The sequence below is a fragment of the Radiomyces spectabilis genome, assembly GCF_025331425.1.
Source record: "Radiomyces spectabilis strain NRRL 2753 chromosome Unknown BYT42scaffold_6, whole genome shotgun sequence".
In the NCBI taxonomy this organism is placed as follows: domain Eukaryota; kingdom Fungi; phylum Mucoromycota; class Mucoromycetes; order Mucorales; family Radiomycetaceae; genus Radiomyces; species Radiomyces spectabilis.
In genome coordinates this window covers 1508079-1527825 of record NW_026251931.1, presented here as the reverse complement: position 1 = coordinate 1527825, position 19747 = coordinate 1508079, and the positions used below count along the sequence as shown (strand labels likewise).

The window sequence follows — 19747 nt, the reverse complement described above, 5'->3', positions numbered from 1 at the left end:
TAGCTTCAATATGTGTAGCCAACGGGGGCTTGAGGAAGATATTCAGTCAATATAGGATGAGTTAATGACTGAAGTCGATGGAATATGTATCAAAAGAGTACACACGAGTGAGCAGAAATATCGGACAGGCCAGACAAGACATGCCATTTCGGGAAACGCGTCACAGATAGCTCGAATTGGATAATCTCATGCGTCGTAACCAAAACTCCTTCCCTCTTGGTTACCCGTTTTCCTTTGAAAAAAAAAAAAAAAAAAGTCAATAATGAAGGTGGTTATTACAGGTGCTTCCGGTCTTTTAGGACGAGCAGTTTCCCGACAGTTCAAGTCGGCGGGACATGACGGTAAAGTCATGGCACGAACCTCACGTACCCAATGGGTGCTTACTTCGTATTGTGTAGTGGTTGGTACGGCTCTCAATCGTACCCAAAATGGTCTTGTCAAAGTATGCAGCTGTCACATTTTTGCTTCATATGCTCTTTGTATACTAAGTGCTCGTTAGTTGAATCTTTTGGACGGCAATGCCGTGGAAGAGTTTCTGAAGCAAGAAAAACCTAACGGTATGTAAGACGTCCATTTTGAGACGCTCCAAAAAATATAGTCTATTGAAACTCTGTCCTTCTAGTACTGGTTCATTGCGCCGCCGAGCGCCGTCCCGATGTTGCAGAGAAAGATCAGGACGGCACCATGCATGTAAGTTGTTTGAGCTTCATTGGCGAAATGACAAGTCTATTGTATTCATAAGGATTATGCTATCGTAGCTCAATGTTCAAGTTCCGAAGCATTTGGCATCGTTTTGCAAAACAAACAACATTATATTGATTTATATCAGCACCGATTACGTGTTTGATGGCACGGCGCCACCTTACGAAGTGGACGCCAAGCCCAATCCATTGCAGTTCTACGGCCGCACCAAATTGGGCGGAGAACAAGCGATTCAAGAAGTGGATTCTCAAGCCATCATTTTGCGTGTACCCATTCTGTAAGTAGGCTTGAGTTGAAGTTCGGTACTGCCTTATTCACTTTCTCACAACGCTTGCTTTTTCTAGTTACGGTGCTACCGAGTTTTGGGGCGAATCGGCTGTCAATGTTCTCATAGAAGCAACTCAGGTAATTCATCCATAGCCAAATGAATGGTCGGAAAGAATTCAACAACTTGCTTTATCTGTTGACAGGACAAGAGCAAACCAGTGGTGATGGATAACTACTGTATCCGTTACCCAACCAATGGTAAAAGAAAGAGGTGCAATACAACGTTTTTCCATCGACTCACTGCTTTTTAGTGGAGGACATTGCTCGTGTGATTCAAGATTTATCATGTAAGCTGATCAGCGTGCCGGTAAAAAAAAGAAATGGGCTTAACGGAAAAAATATCCAGTGAAACGGTTGAATGGCGACAAGTCCGTAGCTGGCATTTTCCATTTCAGTGGTGAAGAAAAGTTCACCAAGTACACCATGGCCAGTAAGTGATATGCTTGATGGAGAAATTTGGGACCGTGCGCTTACATGAACCCGCAGAATTGTTTGCCCAGATCCTCAATGTGTCTCAAGACCACTTGGAACCTCAAAATGAAGTGTCTCAATCAGCCTCTGGTAAGCAAAGTGATGTAATTGTTGCAAAAAACGGTGTTCACTGACTGATGCTGTCTATTTGACCCGTTAGCCACGAGACCGCATGATTCGCATTTGTCCAACAAACGTCTCCAAGAGTTTGGAATTAACACCGACTGTATCGGATTTGAGAAGTGGTGGAGATCGTATCTGTCCAAAAACTAGAGTTTCTCTGAATAAAAAAGTGACACTTTGTGACAAAAAAGGTGGTCGTAACCAGCTGCATGCATACAAACAGTAAGTCTGATCAGAATAGCACGGCTATTTATTTTTAGCATAGTGAGATTATATCCACAAAAACTGACATGAAAGTTCAGGATGCCATCAACCACCAATTTAATACTTTGTATAATCGTAACCACATTTCTACATCGTCATCAAATGAATATGACTTTTCTTTTGTCAATATGCTGTTCCAACTCCCCCTGAATGATCTTTTTACTGTATTTAGTCGGCGCTGGCGCCACATTATCTGGTGGTAAGCAGAACCCGGGAAAAATCAACTCCATCCAGAATATTAACCTTATTATATTGTTATTGCGTGTTATGGAAATTTTCACAATGCTCTCTCAACATTAAAAAAAGGCTGCTTCCATATATCAAGATTAAATATGACTTAAGCGACTTTCAGTGAATTATTCTTAGGTGTCGTATAATGACTTGGCGGGATTTCAATGCCATAGTAAGCTCGGATCGTCCTGGAAAAAGTTATTACTGAATGCAAATCAGCATGATATGGCCGACCGTAGCGAGGAAGTTTAGGACAACGACGAAGACCAGTGATGTGGCAAATCCGATGAAGCCCAAAGAAAAATGGTATCACTTTTTATTTGCAAGTCACGTTATCATGTGCACCACTTGTTTGTTAGAAAAGGAAGGTGCGCCGACGCAAATGCATGGATGTTGTCTTGAAACGCTTTCGCACTCCTTGTTTTTTTTCGAATTCTCCAGTTGTCATCCCGCAGCCAATCCTTTTTAGCCTTGTTAAGGCGACCACCTTTCCTTCCTTTTTCTGCATCTGTACCTTTTGGTTCATCGTTCACTGCGTCGTTGAATGGTAGTTCCTTTTCAACCGGAGTCCTGTTTATATTTCCCTTTTATTTTCGGTTCATCAAGTTTATATATAGTCGTTACCCACGTGCTCCTTTGCCCTACTTTTTCAGTCATTTCAACATCAAGAAACATAACTGTCATTCATGTCATCCCACTTGATGGCCGATCTGTATGCGCAACATCCCTGGCTGCCAACTGCGTACAGAGACGAGCCTACGAAAGACCGTTCAACCTATCAACCTATGCACACTACAAAGATGCCCAAAGACCTTGCTACAGCCAATCACCCTATATCAACAGTCTATGATACCTGCTCCGATCAGAGCAGTGCAGAAAACCATATATTTAACTCCAAATCCAGTAAGAAAAGAATGCAATCATTATTATAAAAAAAAAAAAGGTCCATCGTTCTCATGAAATTCATGGCTTTTTTTTAATCCAGATCATTCCACCACTTTTTCTGCGCATGCCATCGAATCTCGGCCATCTCACGTTAGTCTGGGCAATGATTCAATCTACATGGCCTATCATTTAGATCCTCCAGCTGCGGTAAGACAACCACTGAAAAAGCGAACTCAATCGCTGCGGCAGGATCATGGCCATCGTGAGGTGACGGACGAGAAATCATCCAATATTCCCTCCATCTTACGAAGACGTAAAAGCGAAACCCAAGAACGCAGTAAACTCCCGTTACAATCCATCAAACCCAAACCATTCAACGATACCACGAAAATACCGACCACTGCCCCAATATTGCGGCGACACGCTTCTTTGCGGAATTTTACCCCTGCATTCAGCGAAACATCATCCTATAACACCTCCACCTTGATGGCGTCACCTATGTTACCTACATTAGGCAATAGCATAGCTGACGCATCAACTTGTCTTTCCCCTCGCACTACTTCTATGCAACAATATACGTCTGCATTGCCGCTGAATTCCAACTTTCGGCATGACGCGTCACAAACCTACGTTCCCGGTGGCCGATCTGACAATCGGTCAAAATACGATCACCGATCGACTGTCCGATCTGTTGATATCTCGACGCAAACCGACGACCCTACTATTTGGCGTATGCCGCGATCGAAATCGTTACGTGAAACAGCTTACCTCGACCTTAATATCGAGAACAGTTTCAAAGATCAAGATGTTGCCGGTGATCCGCTTTCCTGCCACGGCAATACAAGATCAAGATCTCGGGCCTTCAAATCACCTCCGCCTCCTGTATCGAACGATCTGGATGAACCGCCGTCTGTACCAGAGATGAACATGCAACAGCGGATGCTGAAGGCCAGTCTTTGCCATGCTCTCCCTTCGATCCCTGCGGCTAGATGTGACAACACAGACGAGACGAGTACAACAGCACGGTCGCAGGCTACCGTCCGTGAGCTTGATGTCGTTAATAATATGAAGCGTAAACTGAGCTTGACCAAGCAACGATTGAAAGAAGCCGAGAAGGCGCTCGCCGCGGCAGACAGCAAGTTGAGTGCTGATCTTGGGGTACCGACGGACCGAAGAAGCTTACCTGCCGCCTTCGCTGCGCGAAAAAAATCCATTTCTTCCTTGCGTATTACTTCGCAAGGAACTTTTCCGGAGCCTTCAGAAACCAAAGTCAAAAACCGGATCACACCCACGCGCACCGGAATCGCGGATTATTCCGGTTACTCACGCACCACCATGGATGGATCACGTCGTCGATCGGTGGTGTATTCACCGCCACCCTCTCGTTCCAGCACGGGTTCTCGGCACGGGTTCAAGGAGAAGCATGAGTCTTACCCTTCACTAGAGGACGACATTGAAGACAGTGCGATACCTCCTGTACCTCCTGTTCCCAAAAAGCACTCCATGAAAGCATCCATCAAAAGCGAATGTCTTGATGTTCATGCTTCACTTCTTATCGGAGCCACACCAAAGACCCGCAACGAAACGGTTCCATTGATTCCTCAACCGCGAACTTCTTCAATTCCAAAGCCATCCACGAAAGCGTCTACAGCCAATACAAGCTTATTCATTAACCCCACCTCAAATTCTTCACGTTCCACGGTAAAACCTGCAACTACCTCCGACAGCAATAGCGAGCGAATCACCTCATCTCAAAAAACGTTCGATACCACAGGTGTTGTCGGCCTTACTAGTTCTTCCTATCCCGTTCCAGAAGATGAATCTTTCATTTCCGGAAGCGAGGAAACCAAGAGTACGAATGCGAATGCCAAGGCCAAGAATAGAAGACGTGGCAAGGTAAGTCATCATTGGAATCAATAGTATGGCCGAAAAAAAATTTATACACTTGAATATATCTAACTTAGATCATTGATTTTTTTTTTAGACACTTCCTGGAAGTTTGGCTACTCCACCCGCGATCCCGTCTGCACCACTGCCGCCGATGAAGGTGGAACCGATCAAATTAAACATGCCAGCGACCAAACCTTTGCACAAATCGTCGTCTTTGCGTGGCATTGCGTCTACACCTACACGTATCCCGATGCCGACACCAAAAATGACGGTGTCAAGGTCCACACCACGCACGAGTTACAAGACAACGTCTGAATCATTGACTGACGGTAAAAGCAGCAATGAGAAAGACACTTTACGCCGTGTGAAATCAAGAACGCGAGGTCATGCTGACATTCCACAGAGAGGCTCATCACTCAAAAGACCGTCGTCTTTCAAATCCAATACAAAGAGTACAGCGGCGTCTGTTGAACGTAACCCCAGTTGGAAATCCAAAACGTCCAAGGCGATAGATGCACCAAAGCGAAAACAGTCATTGACAGGCACAGAGCCTCTGGAAAAGCCTGACACAATGCCAATGATCACACTCCGTCCAAGTGTCAGCGAGCGGACAAAACCCAGAGTCGCAGTAACAACAACCACTATCAAACGTAGCCATTCCGGACGTGCTGCTGCCAATGGAGAGAGCCGTGAGTGATATTTTGGAATTGCAAATATTTGGGTAGAAAAGCTCATGGATATCATAAATTAGGACTCCAACGGACTTCATCTCATCGCAAACCAACATTGGCCGTATCACAGACGGAATCAACCGAGCACCACCGACTGCATGGTGACCGTGATTCATTACAGGTGAAGCAGGGTCATATGAATGCTTCCTCCGAGAAATTACAGCCTCATGGGTCCTTGAAATCCTCCATTGAGGACCGACCTGGACGATTGAGTGGTGGGGAATTGGGGGCACGTCTACCAAAGAGTCCCGAGACTGCGCTCAAATATTACGCACAATACCTGTCTCCCTTTGAACAGTCCGAGATTCGTCAGTATCCCGAGATTTATTTCATCGGTCCGCACGCCCAGAAACAACAAGCCACGCTGGATGACCCGACCAACAATTATGGCTACGACGATAAAAATGGCGATTACTTGATCACTATGCAAGATCACTTGGCGTATCGATATGAAATCTTGGATATCCTCGGTCGTGGATCGTTTGGCCAAGTGATGAAATGTTTCGATCACCGAACGGGCTCTATTGTGGCCCTGAAAATGATTCGAAATAATAAACGATTCCACGCACAAGCGGTCACCGAAGTCAAACTCTTGAAAAGACTGATTAGCTGGGTAAACACTCTTGAACAATGTCAAACATGACGCAACAAGGTGTTCACTTTTTTTTATTTTCATTCCAAACCAGGATCCCGAAGACAAATATCATACGATCCGCATGCTGGATTATTTTCATTTCCGAAATCATTTGTGCATTGCATTTGAATGCCTTAGTATCAACCTTTATGAATTCATTAAGAGCAATAATTACCAAGGGTTCAGTCTCAGCTTAATTAAGAGGTACACAAATCATTAATATCAGGCAGCAATTGTAGGCGAGAAAATACTGACTTGATATACTATTACATCAGATTCACGATTCAACTTTTACGGACGCTGTGTCTGTTGCAGAAGCATGGGGTTATCCATTGTGATTTGAAACCCGAGGTAGCCTTCATGAAGATGCTTCTGGTTTTCTTTTTTACCTAGACTAAACCGTGTTCTATGTGCAGAATATTTTGCTCAAACAGCCAGCTAAAACTGTGATCAAAGTCATTGATTTTGGCAGCAGTTGCCTCGAAAGTCAAAAAGGCGAGTATTCGGTGCTGAACAAAGTAAAAAGGCGCGATGCTGACATCTCTATAGTGTACACGTACATCCAAAGCCGTTTCTACCGTGCTCCCGAAATTATCCTGGGTAAGGAAAAAGAAAAGTATGAATATCGCAATTCCTCCAACTTATTCATCCTATCTGCAGGCATGGATTATACGATTGCGATCGATATGTGGAGCTTGGGATGTATTTTGGCCGAACTGTATACGGGTAAGAGATGAATGATAATTTTCGCATGTTCACTCTCTGTTTCTTACAAGCACAACAAAATAGGAGTACCGCTCTTTCCCGGTGAGAACGAACAGCAACAACTTGCTTGCATTTTGGAGATCCTGGGACTACCGAAGCATTACCTTATTGAAAAGAGTTCGCGGCGACATGTTTTCTTTGGTATGTCGTGATTGGGCAAGGAGTGGATGTGGATCAAAAAGGCTGATTTTTTTTGTGATAGACGGGTTTGATCATCCACGCCTGATTGCGGATTCCAAAGGGCGAAAACGAAGACCGGGAAGCAAGACATTGTCGGACGCACTACGTTGCAACAACAGTTTATTTGTGAACTTTATCGAGCAGTGCCTTGACTGGGATCCCGAGACGCGAATGCGACCCAATGAAGCCTTATATCACGAATGGTTGTGTGAAAGCGCGTGATCGGGTTTGCGTAAAACCTTGCCGTGAACATGATTTTCACTATTCCTTCAATGTGTACACATAAAAGCAATTTAATTTTTCATTTCATTATTGTTGTTTGTTAATTTCCTTTGATAGATACCATTCTTTATCAAATGATACAATCCTGATTATGCTTCTACCCAAATTTGGGACGAAACAAGCTCGAGATCGAGAAAAGTTCATGCATCGAGGGCTCACTGCATAAAACTTCTGTCACAAATTTTTTCTTCTCTTTTTTTCATTTTTTCCCAACAAAAAAACCACTTTCTTGAAGTTACTCTTTGGTGATTCTTTTTGCAGAAAAGGGTACAACACACAATGTCACGGAACGATGAAGAAGATCTGTTGTCTCAAATGAAAAATATCTATATTTCGACTGCCGAGGAAGTGCTTGCAGCTGATCTACAAAAGACCCACATTACGAATGAGCGCTCGCCTGTAACACCCAAACCGCATTCCCACACAGCCGAGCCATCATGGCAGCCGAATGCCACGGCTGACATGCCCATGGAGAAAAACGATGAAGATGAAGGTTGGGGTGATAACCCTCCAGCTTACACTGCCATCTCACAAGGAACCTATTTTGGCTTCTCGTCACTGCTCGGCGATGCGTACATCACCCCAGCCTCCGACACGCAACTCCAGCCACACCAGCCTTTTGCTCGATATCAGAACAAACCCATCTCCTTTGTCTCAGCGGCCAATGCACATAATACGAACCCTAAGCTCCCTTTCCAGTCGCGTTAGCATTCTGTTTCGTTTTATTCTGTTTTGTTGTTTTCTTTGTATTTTTTTTTTTTTTTTTTTTGCTTTTGTCCAACCTTTTGTCATACCCTTTCAGCCCATTGTCGGATGAACAAAACCGCAGCAGATTTTCATTCTCCGGTTCTTTTATTCCCTTTCTTTTTTTTTTTTTTTTTTTGCAAGGTCGTGGCGCAACCGACCTGAGTTTGACGCTTTAACCATCATGAACCATTTGAGCATTCCGTTATTGAACATCAAACACGTAGAAGATCATCATGTAATAAATAGACTGTATGAGCTTGTAGAAAAAGAACCCAGAAAGTTGCGCAAAAAAACATGCAATGTGAATGGTCAGCCATGGACGAGTTGGACCATGCAAGAACACATCTATAAGAAACAGCCCGACTGTTACCCCACTCAAGCACGAGGCCTATTTACAACTACTGTCGATGATCAATATCGTATTATGGTGCGTGGCTATGACAAATTCTTCAATATTGGCGAAACCAAAATCACTCAGGTAAGTGGGTTGTTCCCAGAAGAGACTTGGGAACCTGCATGAAATACTGATCCGTGTCGTACGTTTCGCATCGTAGTGGGAGGACCTGGAAAAAGAAACCGTCGGACCCTATGAGGTGACGGCCAAGGAGAATGGTTGCATTATCTTTATTGCGGCTGCCTCCCCTGACGCGGTGGTTGTCACCTCCAAGCATACCATTCCAGATCCCAAAGATGATGCCAATGCTCACGGCGGAGTCGGTTATCGATGGCTGCTACAGCACCTAAATTCGGTCAACAAATCCGAAAGCGAGCTTGCGCAGTGGTTATACCAACATCAACTGACATTGGTAGCCGAGGTAAGATAAAGCTTGACGATAAATGAAAAATAACGAAAAAAACAATCACTGAATCTAATGCTGTTACAGTTGTGTGATGATGATTTTGAGCAGCACATCTTGCCGTACACAAAGAATGAGCGCGGACTTTATCTCCATGGTATCAATTACAACACATCGAAACTGCATACCTTGCCGAGCGACACGGTGCGATCGGTAGCCAAAGAGTTGGGAGTGCACCCCATTGATTACGAAGTCCTGCCTAATCTGGAGGCTGTGAAAACTTTGTCTGATACGGTGCAGAAATCTGGTTTGTACCGGAACCGAGAAGTGGAAGGTCTGGTTGTGCGGTGTAAGCGAGGGGGCCATGATTTCTTCTTCAAGATCAAAAACGAGCAATACCTGATTTTCCGAGACTATCGCGAGGTGACGAAAGCGCTACTTGAGGTCAAGGATGGGGTGGTGAGCACGCGAGATCGACCATTGAGATGCCATTATGAAAAGACAAACTACTACGTTGCATGGCTGCAAGAGCGTGTCAAGGACCACCCCGAATGGTTTATAGAATTCAAACAAAACAAGGGCATCATTGATGTCCGCAGACGATTCGAACAATTTTGGGAGCAAGGAAATTTAACACTCCACTCAGAGGAACAATAAAAAAAATTGTGCCAGACATAAAACACATGTTGAATGCGTGAGGAAATGAATCGTCCACCATGACAGAATACCGATTGCAGTTATTACGTGCTAAACTTGCCCATCAAGGCTTTGATATGTCGGATCGAATGAAGCAGGCCATGAGCAGCACCGGTCAACGTGAGCCAGGTAAGGTTTTCGACATGGCATGGCTCGTCGATTCCTTCATTGCAGTCATGACTCAGTGTCGTGTTTAACTCCCTTCTTGTGTGCTAGTGGCCAAGCCGTGGCTCTCTCGTATGCCTGTGGGCGATAAACCTGTGATTATATCCTTTTTTGATACCATTGAACCTAGTGTGACGTATTTCGATGCATTTCATATAAATCCTTGACCGACGGATATTACGTCGCAAATGGGATAATTCCACCTCGACGGAAAAGGCAGCGTACTATGATAGGAAAGGCAAATGATACACATTCCCAAGGTAGATCTTTTAAAATTTTATGTGCATGTGAACGTGGACGAACTGAATCTTATTGACAAGTTATTAGACGAAGCATCTGAGGAGAAGCTGCCAAGAAATTATGATACGCTTCAGCCTTTGCTGACAGCTTTACACCACCTGACCCTTCCCAATTCGACCCATGAAAACAAAGGTTCTTTCTTACTCCAATTACTCGAATTACCGTACAACGATGTAAGACAAAAAACAATCGAAGAGTCATATGTATTGCGTCGGGCGATCCTCCTTACATTCAGGAACAAAACATGATTCGTATTCAATGTGTAGATGAAATATGTGTGTGAAAACGTGGATTTCCAACTGTGGCCCGCGGATTTGCTTGCGGATTTATGCAGTGCTATTCAGGCGTCCAAGGATGTGACCCATCCATGTATGACGATCCTGATACACAAGGCAGTGTACCCTCATGTAAGTGGAAAGATTTCGCGATTGAGAGACCTGAATGGCTCATTGTTTGGGTTTGAAAATTTTGTCCCGCTCGGTCAAAAAAACCAGATTTTATCTCTGGATTCTTCATTATCGCGCGTGATGATGAATCCTCTGTTATCCATCGGTCAAAGCATGGGAAAACCTGTGCTGGATGGCCTCATCTTGCCACTCTTGCGACATGAAACCATCGGTAAATTATTTAGACTATCTCATATCACAAGTCTAACCGGACGGAAACCGAAGAAAAAGAAAAAAAAAAGTTGGACTGACTCAATGTTTACTAGGGCGCATTCAGTTGGATGTGGCTAATAAATTGGTCACTCATTCGTTGTCACCCTCCATTCGGCTTTTACTACTAAGGTAGTAAAAACTTTGATTGATGAATTGTGTAACCCGCTATTGATCGGTCGGATTAGAGCTCTCGCCACCAATGAATTCAACGGTCCTTTACCTGAAAAAAGTATAGCATTGGATGTGTGGAACGATGACATTGCACAGATTATCAATAACGTCTTGAGTACGCCGCCGCTCCTCGATTTGGACTCAACGTTACTGCTTATGGTGATACATAAATTGGAACGAATGGTCGATAAGGATCCGAAGAACAAGAGCGGTATGCAAGTGTTACTGGTGCTGACCAGCAAATATGGCCAGACAGTGGCCGAAACGGGCTGCATTGAAGCTGCAGAAATGGTGGCAACCAAAAGCACCATGTTCCTCAAGCGGTCGATTCTCGGCAAACTCACCGGTCTGAGGAAGAAATTACAATTGTTTCATGTACAATAAGCAACGGGTCGACGTCCCGAGTTGGATTCAACATGAAACGAGAACAAATCAAATGACCGAATTTAACCGCAAAATGAGCAATGACAGTATGATGCTGTGCATGATGTCCATGCATAGCTTCCTAAAATGTACCCAAAGAAAAAGATGCATTGCGACAGAACCAATGGCGCCATTTTCGCTTAAAGAAGCTTTTTTGTCTTTTTTAATTTCGTCTCAAGTATAATGACCGACTTGTATCATCTCCTCCCCTTTGCCCATTGTTGCACGCGAACGCCATTCCCCCCACGCCTCACCCCCCATCCTTAATCCGTCTTTCTTTGTATTTGTAAATTCTCTGTTTTTTTCGTCCTCCGCCATAATACTCGAGAAACACAAATTTTCAACCAAGCACTTGGTTGTTATGGTCACACCAAAAGGAATAAAAAAAAAAGACAGGCATGGAGATAGATCAATTTTTGGGTTAGCAACTAAAGAAAACCGGTCAATACCTTTGATCCATTCGCGTATATAAAGAAGTTTGCCTATTACTACTTTTTCTCTTTCAATCTGTTTTTTTCTTGTTCTCCGCTCTACCGGCTATCCATTTTTTGTATTAACAATGGAGGAGAAGACACTCGACTACAACGTTGAAGTCCCCAATGATGCCAAAACCGTTGTGGATATGGGCGGCGAAATCAAAAAAGACCGAGAAAAAGATTCGTTGAACTCCATCTCACCCACCGCTACCTACCAGAACCTCGCCACCATTGATTACGTCGCTGATCTCGAGTGGACAAAGGAAGAAGAACAAAAAGTGCTCCGAAAAATTGACGGATATTTGATGGTCTTTATTTTGCTCATGACGTTTGTGCTCCACATGGATCGAACCAATATCTGTAAGTGCCATCCCAATTATTTCTTTGCAGAGGACTTCCAAGAGAGTCTTTTTCTTAAAGACATATCGTATTCGTTTTTGGTTTTGTAGCAAATGCTATTTCCGACAATATGCCTCAAGATCTCGGTTTCGGTATCAGTGGGGTCAACATGGGCACTTTGGTGCATTCTATTATGTTTACCGTCTTTGCTTTACCAACCAATGCTATTGTGAGACGCGTTGGAGCGCACTTGTGGATTCCTATTCTAATGACTTCCTGGGCTATCACGACGTGGGCAGTTATTTTCCTTAAGGTGAATTTTTTTTTTTTTTACGAGAAAAATCTTGGCGTAAAAAAAGGAGCTAATCTCGTCCATCATCAGGATTTTGCAGGGTACATGGTCATTCGCGTCTTTATTGCATTGACCGAAGCTGGATTTATTCCTGCCGTCTTAACCTACATGACGGGATGGTACAAAACTAACGAGTTGGCGACCCGATTGGCTTGGCTTTGGGGTATCCAGAACTTTGCGTCGGCGGTTTCCGGTTTGATCTCCTTTGGTATCTTTCGCATGTCCGGTATTGGTGGGCTTCAGGGCTGGAAGTGGCTGTTTCTAATTGATGGCGCTTTTACCCATGTGATTGGCTTTATCGCTTTGTGAGTAACATTTGACCTATGCATACGGCGACATCGGGAGCTTCCTACTGACTTTTTTTTCTGATTAGTGCCTACTTGCCTCGCACACCATCACATACCAATATTCTGTTATTTGGCAGAAGAGCTTGGCTCTCGGAACGCGAGCGACAGATTGCAACCACTCGTATCATTCGCGACGACTTGTCCAAGAAGGAGCAGTATGAACGTATTACTTGGGCCGACGTGAAAATGACCGTCCTGGATACAAAGTTATGGGCGCATCTCCTTATGACCACGTCTGGGTAAGTACCAAAGCCGACAAAACTGATAATTTCCCTTGGCAAGTGAGCCATAGACTCATGTTTCTCTTCTCTTTGCACGTCAGACTTATGCCGATTGTGCCTGTTACCACTTATTTGCCAACCTTGATTCGAAACTTTGGATTTCCAGTTACGACGAGTAACCTGCTGACGGCTCCCTCTTACATTATTAATCTTATTGTGTCGTGCATTATTGCCAGGAGTGCTGACAAACATGGAAACTACGTTTTTCACATCATTTTTGGTTGCGTGTGGTCGATTGCCGGTTTCCTTGCATTGCAACTGTTACCGGATAACGCTGGTCGTTGGAGCTTCTACGCTGCGGCTCTGGTCACTGCCGGGTCGCCTTCGTGGCACGGTTTGCAAATCGCTTGGATGTCATCCAACATGGCTCCTGTCGCAAAACGTACACTTGCACTCGGAATCATTGTCGCGGCAGCCAATGTCTCTGGTGTACCAGGTTCTCAAATTTATCGTAAGTAATCAACGAGAAATTCTATAGTTATTGAATAAGCCAACTGATTGGACCCATGGATTTGACAGAGGACCACGATGCTCCGAGATTTCATACGGGAAATTGGATCAATATTGGCCTTATTGCAACGGCAATTATTTTGATGCTGTTCCAGCGCACACGTTACGACTTGACGAACCGATGGCGTTCACGCAAATGGGATCAAATGACCGAGTTTGAGAGGCAAGATTATTTAGCCACCACCAAAGATAAAGGAAATGATCGTCTCGATTTCCGCTTCCGATTGTAATACCCCCGTTTCTCATTCATACGCTTGCAAGCCTTTTCTTTTTCCTTTTACCATTCTTTTAAATCTCTTGTATAGTTTAGTTTTGATATCTACTCCATGCGCTCCGCTTTCTTTTTTTTTGTATTTGTAATATTTTATAAATGTACTATAACGTAGTAACCAATTCTCTAACTGAATAGAAATGGCAAACTTTGTTCTCTGAAAGTGACTGTTTGTACAGTGTTTTTGAGATATAACAGTTACTGTTTGTCAAATACCAATCATAGAAAACAACAACAATGGGCTGATATCTTTCTATTTGTTATTATTGCCCAAATAAATAAATAAAAAAAAAGTCTTTTGGGCGTTTTGCATTCTCGTTTAATACCTCACAAACATTCGTATTTGGTGCTTTTGTGTGGAAGAGACTTTTGACTTGGATTCTATTTCAATGATCTTCACTGAAAGATAACGTTTCATGTAGGTCAGCATGGGCATTTCCAAATAAAGTAGCCACCATCGTCCCTGGCATACCATCCGCGCATTTACAAAAACAGTAACTATTTTGAAACAAACAGAAGCTTCAGAGTGGCTCCCATGTGGATTAGGCTTCATAACAGAAAAAGGAATACACTTTATCAGCGTCCACTGAAGTGCATTGATTTACAAATTGACCGCATGAAGCTGTTTATGTCCGCGAGACACCGTACGTCCTTATCTCTGCCTATGCCTACGTCCTGTCCCGTTCCGTCCAGTCAGTCGAGCCTTGTTTGCTTTACTTCATTGTACATAATGTACTGTACTTGCTTCTTTATTTAACTCACATTAAAATCATTTCATCATGCTGCAGAGTACTCTAATATTATTTGTCATTCAATCTCTTGACATTACAAAATAACACTCATTTCAATTCATGTCCGATTTCATCACAATAATGTAAGCAGGGCGGCTATCATAGTCGGAAATTGCTATCTCACCTTCTATAAGATGAAAATGACTTGCAATTACAAATTACTGCCAAAAAAAAAAAAAAAAAAAATTATTCCATGCTTTTTCTGGAACAAAAAAAATATAAACAAAAAGCAAACCAGCTCTGACTGTAAGCAATATTCAATTTTCGGCATAAAAATCATAAATAAACAATAGTTAGTTTAAAGAAATGGTCTTGTATTTATTTTGCTGCAAAAAGGTGTGCTTCAATTTATCATCATTGAAGTACGTACTGTGTTAAATTCCTTTTCTCTTTGCGGAATAAAGTGGCCAGACGAGCACCAGTTATGCAAACACATGATCTGTTCATCTGATGATTGCTAATGAGAACTGTCATTTTCTTCTACAAAACTGCTAAAATGAACATTGAGATGTCGGTTATTTTTACAGTGATATGATGGACGACAGCCGTCGAAAGGATGAAACACATATCATGTGTCGCCCTGTGCGGGGTACCTGGCGCGGTTTGAAATCGTGTGGTCTGAAGCGTGAAAACGAGGACAACTGGCGTGAAATACATGGTTTACCAACAAGTCGTTTGGCGGGTACTTGGACGCAGCAGCAGTGTTTGAAATAACATATCCGGCTCCTTATATGGTTAAGGGTAAACCAACAACGTAATCGATGAAGGCTCGATAGTAAAAAACATGGCAGATGCGCAGTCCTTCAATCTCCTATCATGCTGTCTCCCGAACTGTTCCACACGACTTTGTCTTTTTTTCTTTTTGTTTTTCTGCCTTTTTCACTTTTTTTTTTGCTTACATCCACTTTAAAACGCGTCACGTATAGGATTGCTTTGTTTCGAACAAGCACTCAGTAAGATAACGTGAGTCGTTCTAAAGACAATGTTTGCAGCCCCCATCTGCGGCTGTGCACAGCATCTCAATGTAAGCATGGTCTCAACTCACAAACAAAAAAAGCTCGATCGCCCGCTAACTACGGGTTTCGCCTTTAAAAAAAACCAGCACCCGGTCCATCCCTTGGCCGTAAACGATTGCCTTCGGGAAACGTGAGTGCCTGCATTCGGTTTCATTGGGGTTGTCACCCCATTCTCATCATCTGTTTGTAGTTGGCTCGATGCTGCTCTTCCCGTCATCTTTTTACTGTTTTCTGCCATCATTAATACATGTCGACGATACCGCGAGTGGCGCAATGGATTCTTCCGTTTGCCAGAAAACGACACGGACGGATTACGCTTACCTCTTGCTCGTCCTTACGTTCTTTTACGTCGAAGCCTTTTGTTGCTCGTGTTTTGTTTGCTCGAAATAAGCTGCTGGGCATTTTTATTTGCCTGGCGGTTGGAAAGTGCGATATTGGAGCGAGATAATGCAGAATTACACAGCAGTAATGATGCATGCAGCACCCCACTCTACCAAGTCATTGATCCCTCCGTCGCGCTCATCGCAAGGGTACGAAATCATGGTTGACAAAATCATCCACGTACTCTTTTTTATTTTTCGATCTAACTTGGCTTGCACAGATTTACGTACTTGTATTGGTGATCAAATCGTTTACTACCCCCGCCGATCCAGTCATTTTGTCAAAGTTGACAGTCTACAATCCTCACTTTCTCGTCTTTTATTCGCTTGCCTTGTTGTCAGCCGTCGCACGCATCTTTTCATACTTTGTTATCGGATCTCAAACGGAATGGCTCACCTCATCCACCATTGAAAAATCGTTTGCCATCATTGATCTCGTGATCTGTATTATTCTGTGGTTTGTCAGTGCCACCACGCCGACCGAACTCGACCCTCGAGAATTGATGGATTTCGAAGATGATGACAGTGGGGTCCTGGTACTGCACGATGGTCGAACGGTACGAAATGTAAGTTCGTTATGGTCCGAAAATTAAGCTATATCTAGTAGCCGATTTCTCAATAAGGACATATATTAGGGACGGATTCTCAGTATGGAAGCTACCGCTTCTCCTCTCTCGACGGTCACGTTTAGCTGGATGAATGATTTATTGGAAAAGGCGAAAAAGAGTCCCTTGATGGCCGATCAGTTGTGGGCCTTACCACTTCGATTGCGCGCCCAGGATAATTACCGCTATTTTAAACGATTTACTAGCAAACATCTATTGCATCGTCTGATCAGGGCCAATTTGAAGACTATCATTTATCAATTTTTTACCGCGGTCGCGGCCGTAGCATTTCATTATGCCAATGCATTTTACTTGCTACGGTTATTGAATTACATTCAAGATCCGCAAGATCAGCCGAAAGAAGTTGGCTACGTCTATTGTGGTGCGATCTTTGCCTGTAATGTGATTGGCACCCTGGTGGCGTCCCAAACTCTACTGTGGGGACGACGATGGCATGTCACTTTATCTAATATGCTCAACTCGGAAATATATGCGCACGCGCTGCAGTCATCCAATGCGAGCAATGTGTGGAAAACCGAGACCAAACACAACGCCGAGACGGATCCGACGACGCTGGAGAACCAGCAGGCGACCTTGATGACGCAGGATACAGAACGCCTAGCCGAATTGGCCTCTTATTTACACGTAAGAAACTGTGCGGGTTGGAAAGGTTGTGATGTGGAATCATTGACTCAAGTCACAAGTTGTGTAGGTCTTTTATACCTGTCCACTCGAGATTGCCGTCGGAGCCATCTTTTTATACAAACTTCTTGGCAATGCTTTTCTGGCGGGGTTGAGTGTAATGGTGTTTGCCTTGCCTGCCATACATTACATCAGCCGAAAATTGACCCACGTTCAAAAACGACTGGCAGAAGCCAAATCATGGCGTGTTCGCTTACTGACCGAATTGTGCAACGGCATCAAAATTACGAAACTCATGGCCTGGGAACAAAAATGGGAACAAGTGATTACGGTAAGAACCCCATTTCGCATGGAAGAGCAAAGGGTCTTGCCCGTAGGAAAGAAAAAAGTCGCTGATTTCTCTTTTTTTTTATTTTTCTCAGAGTGCGAGGGACGATGAATTAGTAAAGCTAATCAAAATGTATACTCAAAACACCATGCTGAGTCTGATCTGGTTCGCTGCACCGGTATTTGTCACCACGGTTTCTTTTGCATGGTACACACTGGTGGAAAGGAATACACTTGATGCAAGGCAAGTAGGATACATTACATCAAACATTGTCATCATACTTTTCGCTAAATGGTATCTTTGCTTTTATTTCGATGTTTACAGCACTGCGTTTGTGAGCATTGTTGTGTTTGGTATGCTTCGTGATCCTCTCAACGTCATGCCACAAGCCCTCATGGCGTACAGCGACGCAAAGGTCAGCTTGGGTCATATCACCACATTCTTAAACTCGGGAGAAAAGCACGCTGATACCGATTCTAGCCCTCTGAACGACCCGAGCATATTGTCTTACAAATCACGCTCCAGAACAGGATTCGACAGTGGCGTCTTTGGATGGCCCAATCCAAACACATCCAATCCAAAAATGTCTTGTACTCCTCATCCCTCTGGTTCTCATTCATTGTCACGAACCGATCTACCACCCTCCAATTACGGTTCAACGTCAAACCATGGCGCGCCGTTTGCTTCCGCGGGCTTTGCATTGATGGTGCCAACATTTGATTTTCCCGATGCGTCCCTCTCTGTCATCGTCGGCCCATCCAACAGCGGAAAAACTAGCTTATTATTCGCATTATTGGGAGAATTGGTATCAAATCATGGGCGTTCCTACCTTCCTTTGCGTTTTCTCAGTCCCCGTACTTCCACGATTCGCGATGAACACCAGCCCCATCTTTACGCCTATCGTGTGGCCTATGTGGCGCAGATCCCCTGGATTCAGTCAGCCACCGTGCGTGAGAACATCTTGTTTTCCGAACCTTGGGATGATTCCCGATATCGTGCTGTTCTGTACCAGTGTGATCTAATGAAAGACCTGGCCGCATTCGAGAATGGCGACTTGACATCTGTCGACGATGGCGGCACATTTATTACAGGTAAGACATGATCTCGGGTTCGTTGTCACTTTTAGCACGATACACTAAAGCTTTTACCGTTGTATATTTACGTAGAGACGCAACGACAAAAGATATCATTAGCCCGTGCAGTGTATTCGAAAGCCAAGACAGTCATCATTGATGATATTTTTTCCACCTTCAGTCAAGCGACGACGCGGTCTTTATACACCAAATGTCTGAATGGTGAACTCATGCAGGGACGCACGATCATTTTGGCATGTCAACGGAGGGATGCAGAATGGTTTCAGGATGCCAAACTGATTGTCCACATGGAAGCGGGTCGGGCGGACATCTGTGAGACACCCGAATCTATTCTCGAATGGATCCAAACGAACACGGTGCCAAGCGATCGAGACACGGTCTTGCGCAACGATGATCATGTAGACGCACTATTTGAATGCGGGCCCGCCCTTGTCGAGGATGATGTATTCGACGAACGATCAATCATGCGTGAATCTACACGTTACACCGAGGACGATCGTGGTGGTCATTTGCCTCATCAATCGCGCGATATGGCGTATGCCACGTACTTTTCTGCTTGTGGTGGTTGGCGGTTTTGGATGGCGGCCATCGTGCTCACCATTCTTGCCCGATTTGCGAGTATATTGGAAAGTTATTGGCTAAAGGAAGGTAACATAGCCAGAGACAACAATGACAACAAAGCACCCTGATCGAAGCCTTATACTTGTGTCTTTTTTTTTTTATTCTCATCTCGCAGGTGTGGTCCATGGCCTATGCTCATTTGCGAATTCTTTTCGACAATGTCGGTTCGTCTACCGCCACCACTGCCTCCATTGACCCTTCAAAGTCGTCAATGAATCATTACATCATTGTGTACCTGGGAATTTGTCTCA

General features: G+C 44.0%; 7 protein-coding genes across 7 annotated transcripts; all 7 read left to right on the top strand.

The window, feature by feature from the left end:
• Nucleotides 1–262: 262 nt before the first annotated feature.
• BYT42DRAFT_545943 (RmlD-like substrate binding domain-containing protein) lies at nucleotides 263–1773 on the top strand (the record flags this gene model as incomplete). The annotated part of the gene is made up of 11 exons (XM_051565846.1): nucleotides 263–341; nucleotides 399–442; nucleotides 500–557; nucleotides 623–690; nucleotides 759–979; nucleotides 1047–1107; nucleotides 1173–1227; nucleotides 1281–1316; nucleotides 1376–1459; nucleotides 1516–1590; nucleotides 1661–1773. The coding sequence occupies 11 exons, from the start codon at nucleotides 263–265 to the stop codon at nucleotides 1771–1773; spliced, it is 894 nt and encodes a 297-aa protein (XP_051423973.1).
• Nucleotides 1774–2804: 1031 nt separating this feature from the next.
• Nucleotides 2805–5208, top strand: BYT42DRAFT_545942 (uncharacterized protein; the record flags this gene model as incomplete). The annotated part of the gene is made up of 3 exons (XM_051565845.1): nucleotides 2805–3021; nucleotides 3197–4899; nucleotides 5002–5208. The coding sequence occupies 3 exons, from the start codon at nucleotides 2805–2807 to the stop codon at nucleotides 5206–5208; spliced, it is 2127 nt and encodes a 708-aa protein (XP_051423972.1).
• A 552-nt stretch (nucleotides 5209–5760) lies between these two features.
• On the top strand, nucleotides 5761–7595 carry BYT42DRAFT_636190 (kinase-like domain-containing protein; the record flags this gene model as incomplete). Its single annotated transcript, XM_051572496.1, has 7 exons — nucleotides 5761–6237; nucleotides 6311–6462; nucleotides 6534–6609; nucleotides 6675–6858; nucleotides 6919–6984; nucleotides 7048–7164; nucleotides 7226–7595. 7 exons carry the CDS (start codon nucleotides 5761–5763, stop codon nucleotides 7423–7425), a joined length of 1272 nt encoding a protein of 423 aa, XP_051423971.1. The 3' UTR covers nucleotides 7426–7595.
• An 818-nt stretch (nucleotides 7596–8413) lies between these two features.
• BYT42DRAFT_636186 (RNA ligase-domain-containing protein) lies at nucleotides 8414–9994 on the top strand (the record flags this gene model as incomplete). Its single annotated transcript, XM_051572495.1, has 4 exons — nucleotides 8414–8710; nucleotides 8787–9047; nucleotides 9117–9371; nucleotides 9474–9994. The coding sequence occupies 4 exons, from the start codon at nucleotides 8414–8416 to the stop codon at nucleotides 9684–9686; spliced, it is 1026 nt and encodes a 341-aa protein (XP_051423970.1). The 3' UTR covers nucleotides 9687–9994.
• BYT42DRAFT_333627 (uncharacterized protein) lies at nucleotides 9757–11865 on the top strand. Its single transcript, XM_051563089.1, has 6 exons — nucleotides 9757–10150; nucleotides 10218–10363; nucleotides 10457–10597; nucleotides 10685–10808; nucleotides 10903–10978; nucleotides 11035–11865. The coding sequence occupies exons 1-6, from the start codon at nucleotides 10117–10119 to the stop codon at nucleotides 11402–11404; spliced, it is 891 nt and encodes a 296-aa protein (XP_051423969.1). The 5' UTR covers nucleotides 9757–10116; the 3' UTR covers nucleotides 11405–11865.
• A 395-nt stretch (nucleotides 11866–12260) lies between these two features.
• On the top strand, nucleotides 12261–13978 carry BYT42DRAFT_593633 (major facilitator superfamily domain-containing protein; the record flags this gene model as incomplete). Its single annotated transcript, XM_051570716.1, has 6 exons — nucleotides 12261–12279; nucleotides 12369–12571; nucleotides 12641–12915; nucleotides 12984–13196; nucleotides 13280–13689; nucleotides 13758–13978. The coding sequence occupies 6 exons, from the start codon at nucleotides 12261–12263 to the stop codon at nucleotides 13976–13978; spliced, it is 1341 nt and encodes a 446-aa protein (XP_051423968.1).
• Nucleotides 13979–15680: 1702 nt separating this feature from the next.
• BYT42DRAFT_333425 (uncharacterized protein) lies at nucleotides 15681–19728 on the top strand. The gene is made up of 9 exons (XM_051563088.1): nucleotides 15681–15834; nucleotides 15913–15956; nucleotides 16017–16356; nucleotides 16428–16772; nucleotides 16842–17456; nucleotides 17524–17784; nucleotides 17876–18024; nucleotides 18106–18872; nucleotides 18948–19728. Exons 1-9 carry the CDS (start codon nucleotides 15793–15795, stop codon nucleotides 19562–19564), a joined length of 3180 nt encoding a protein of 1059 aa, XP_051423967.1. The 5' UTR covers nucleotides 15681–15792; the 3' UTR covers nucleotides 19565–19728.
• Nucleotides 19729–19747: the final 19 nt, after the last annotated feature.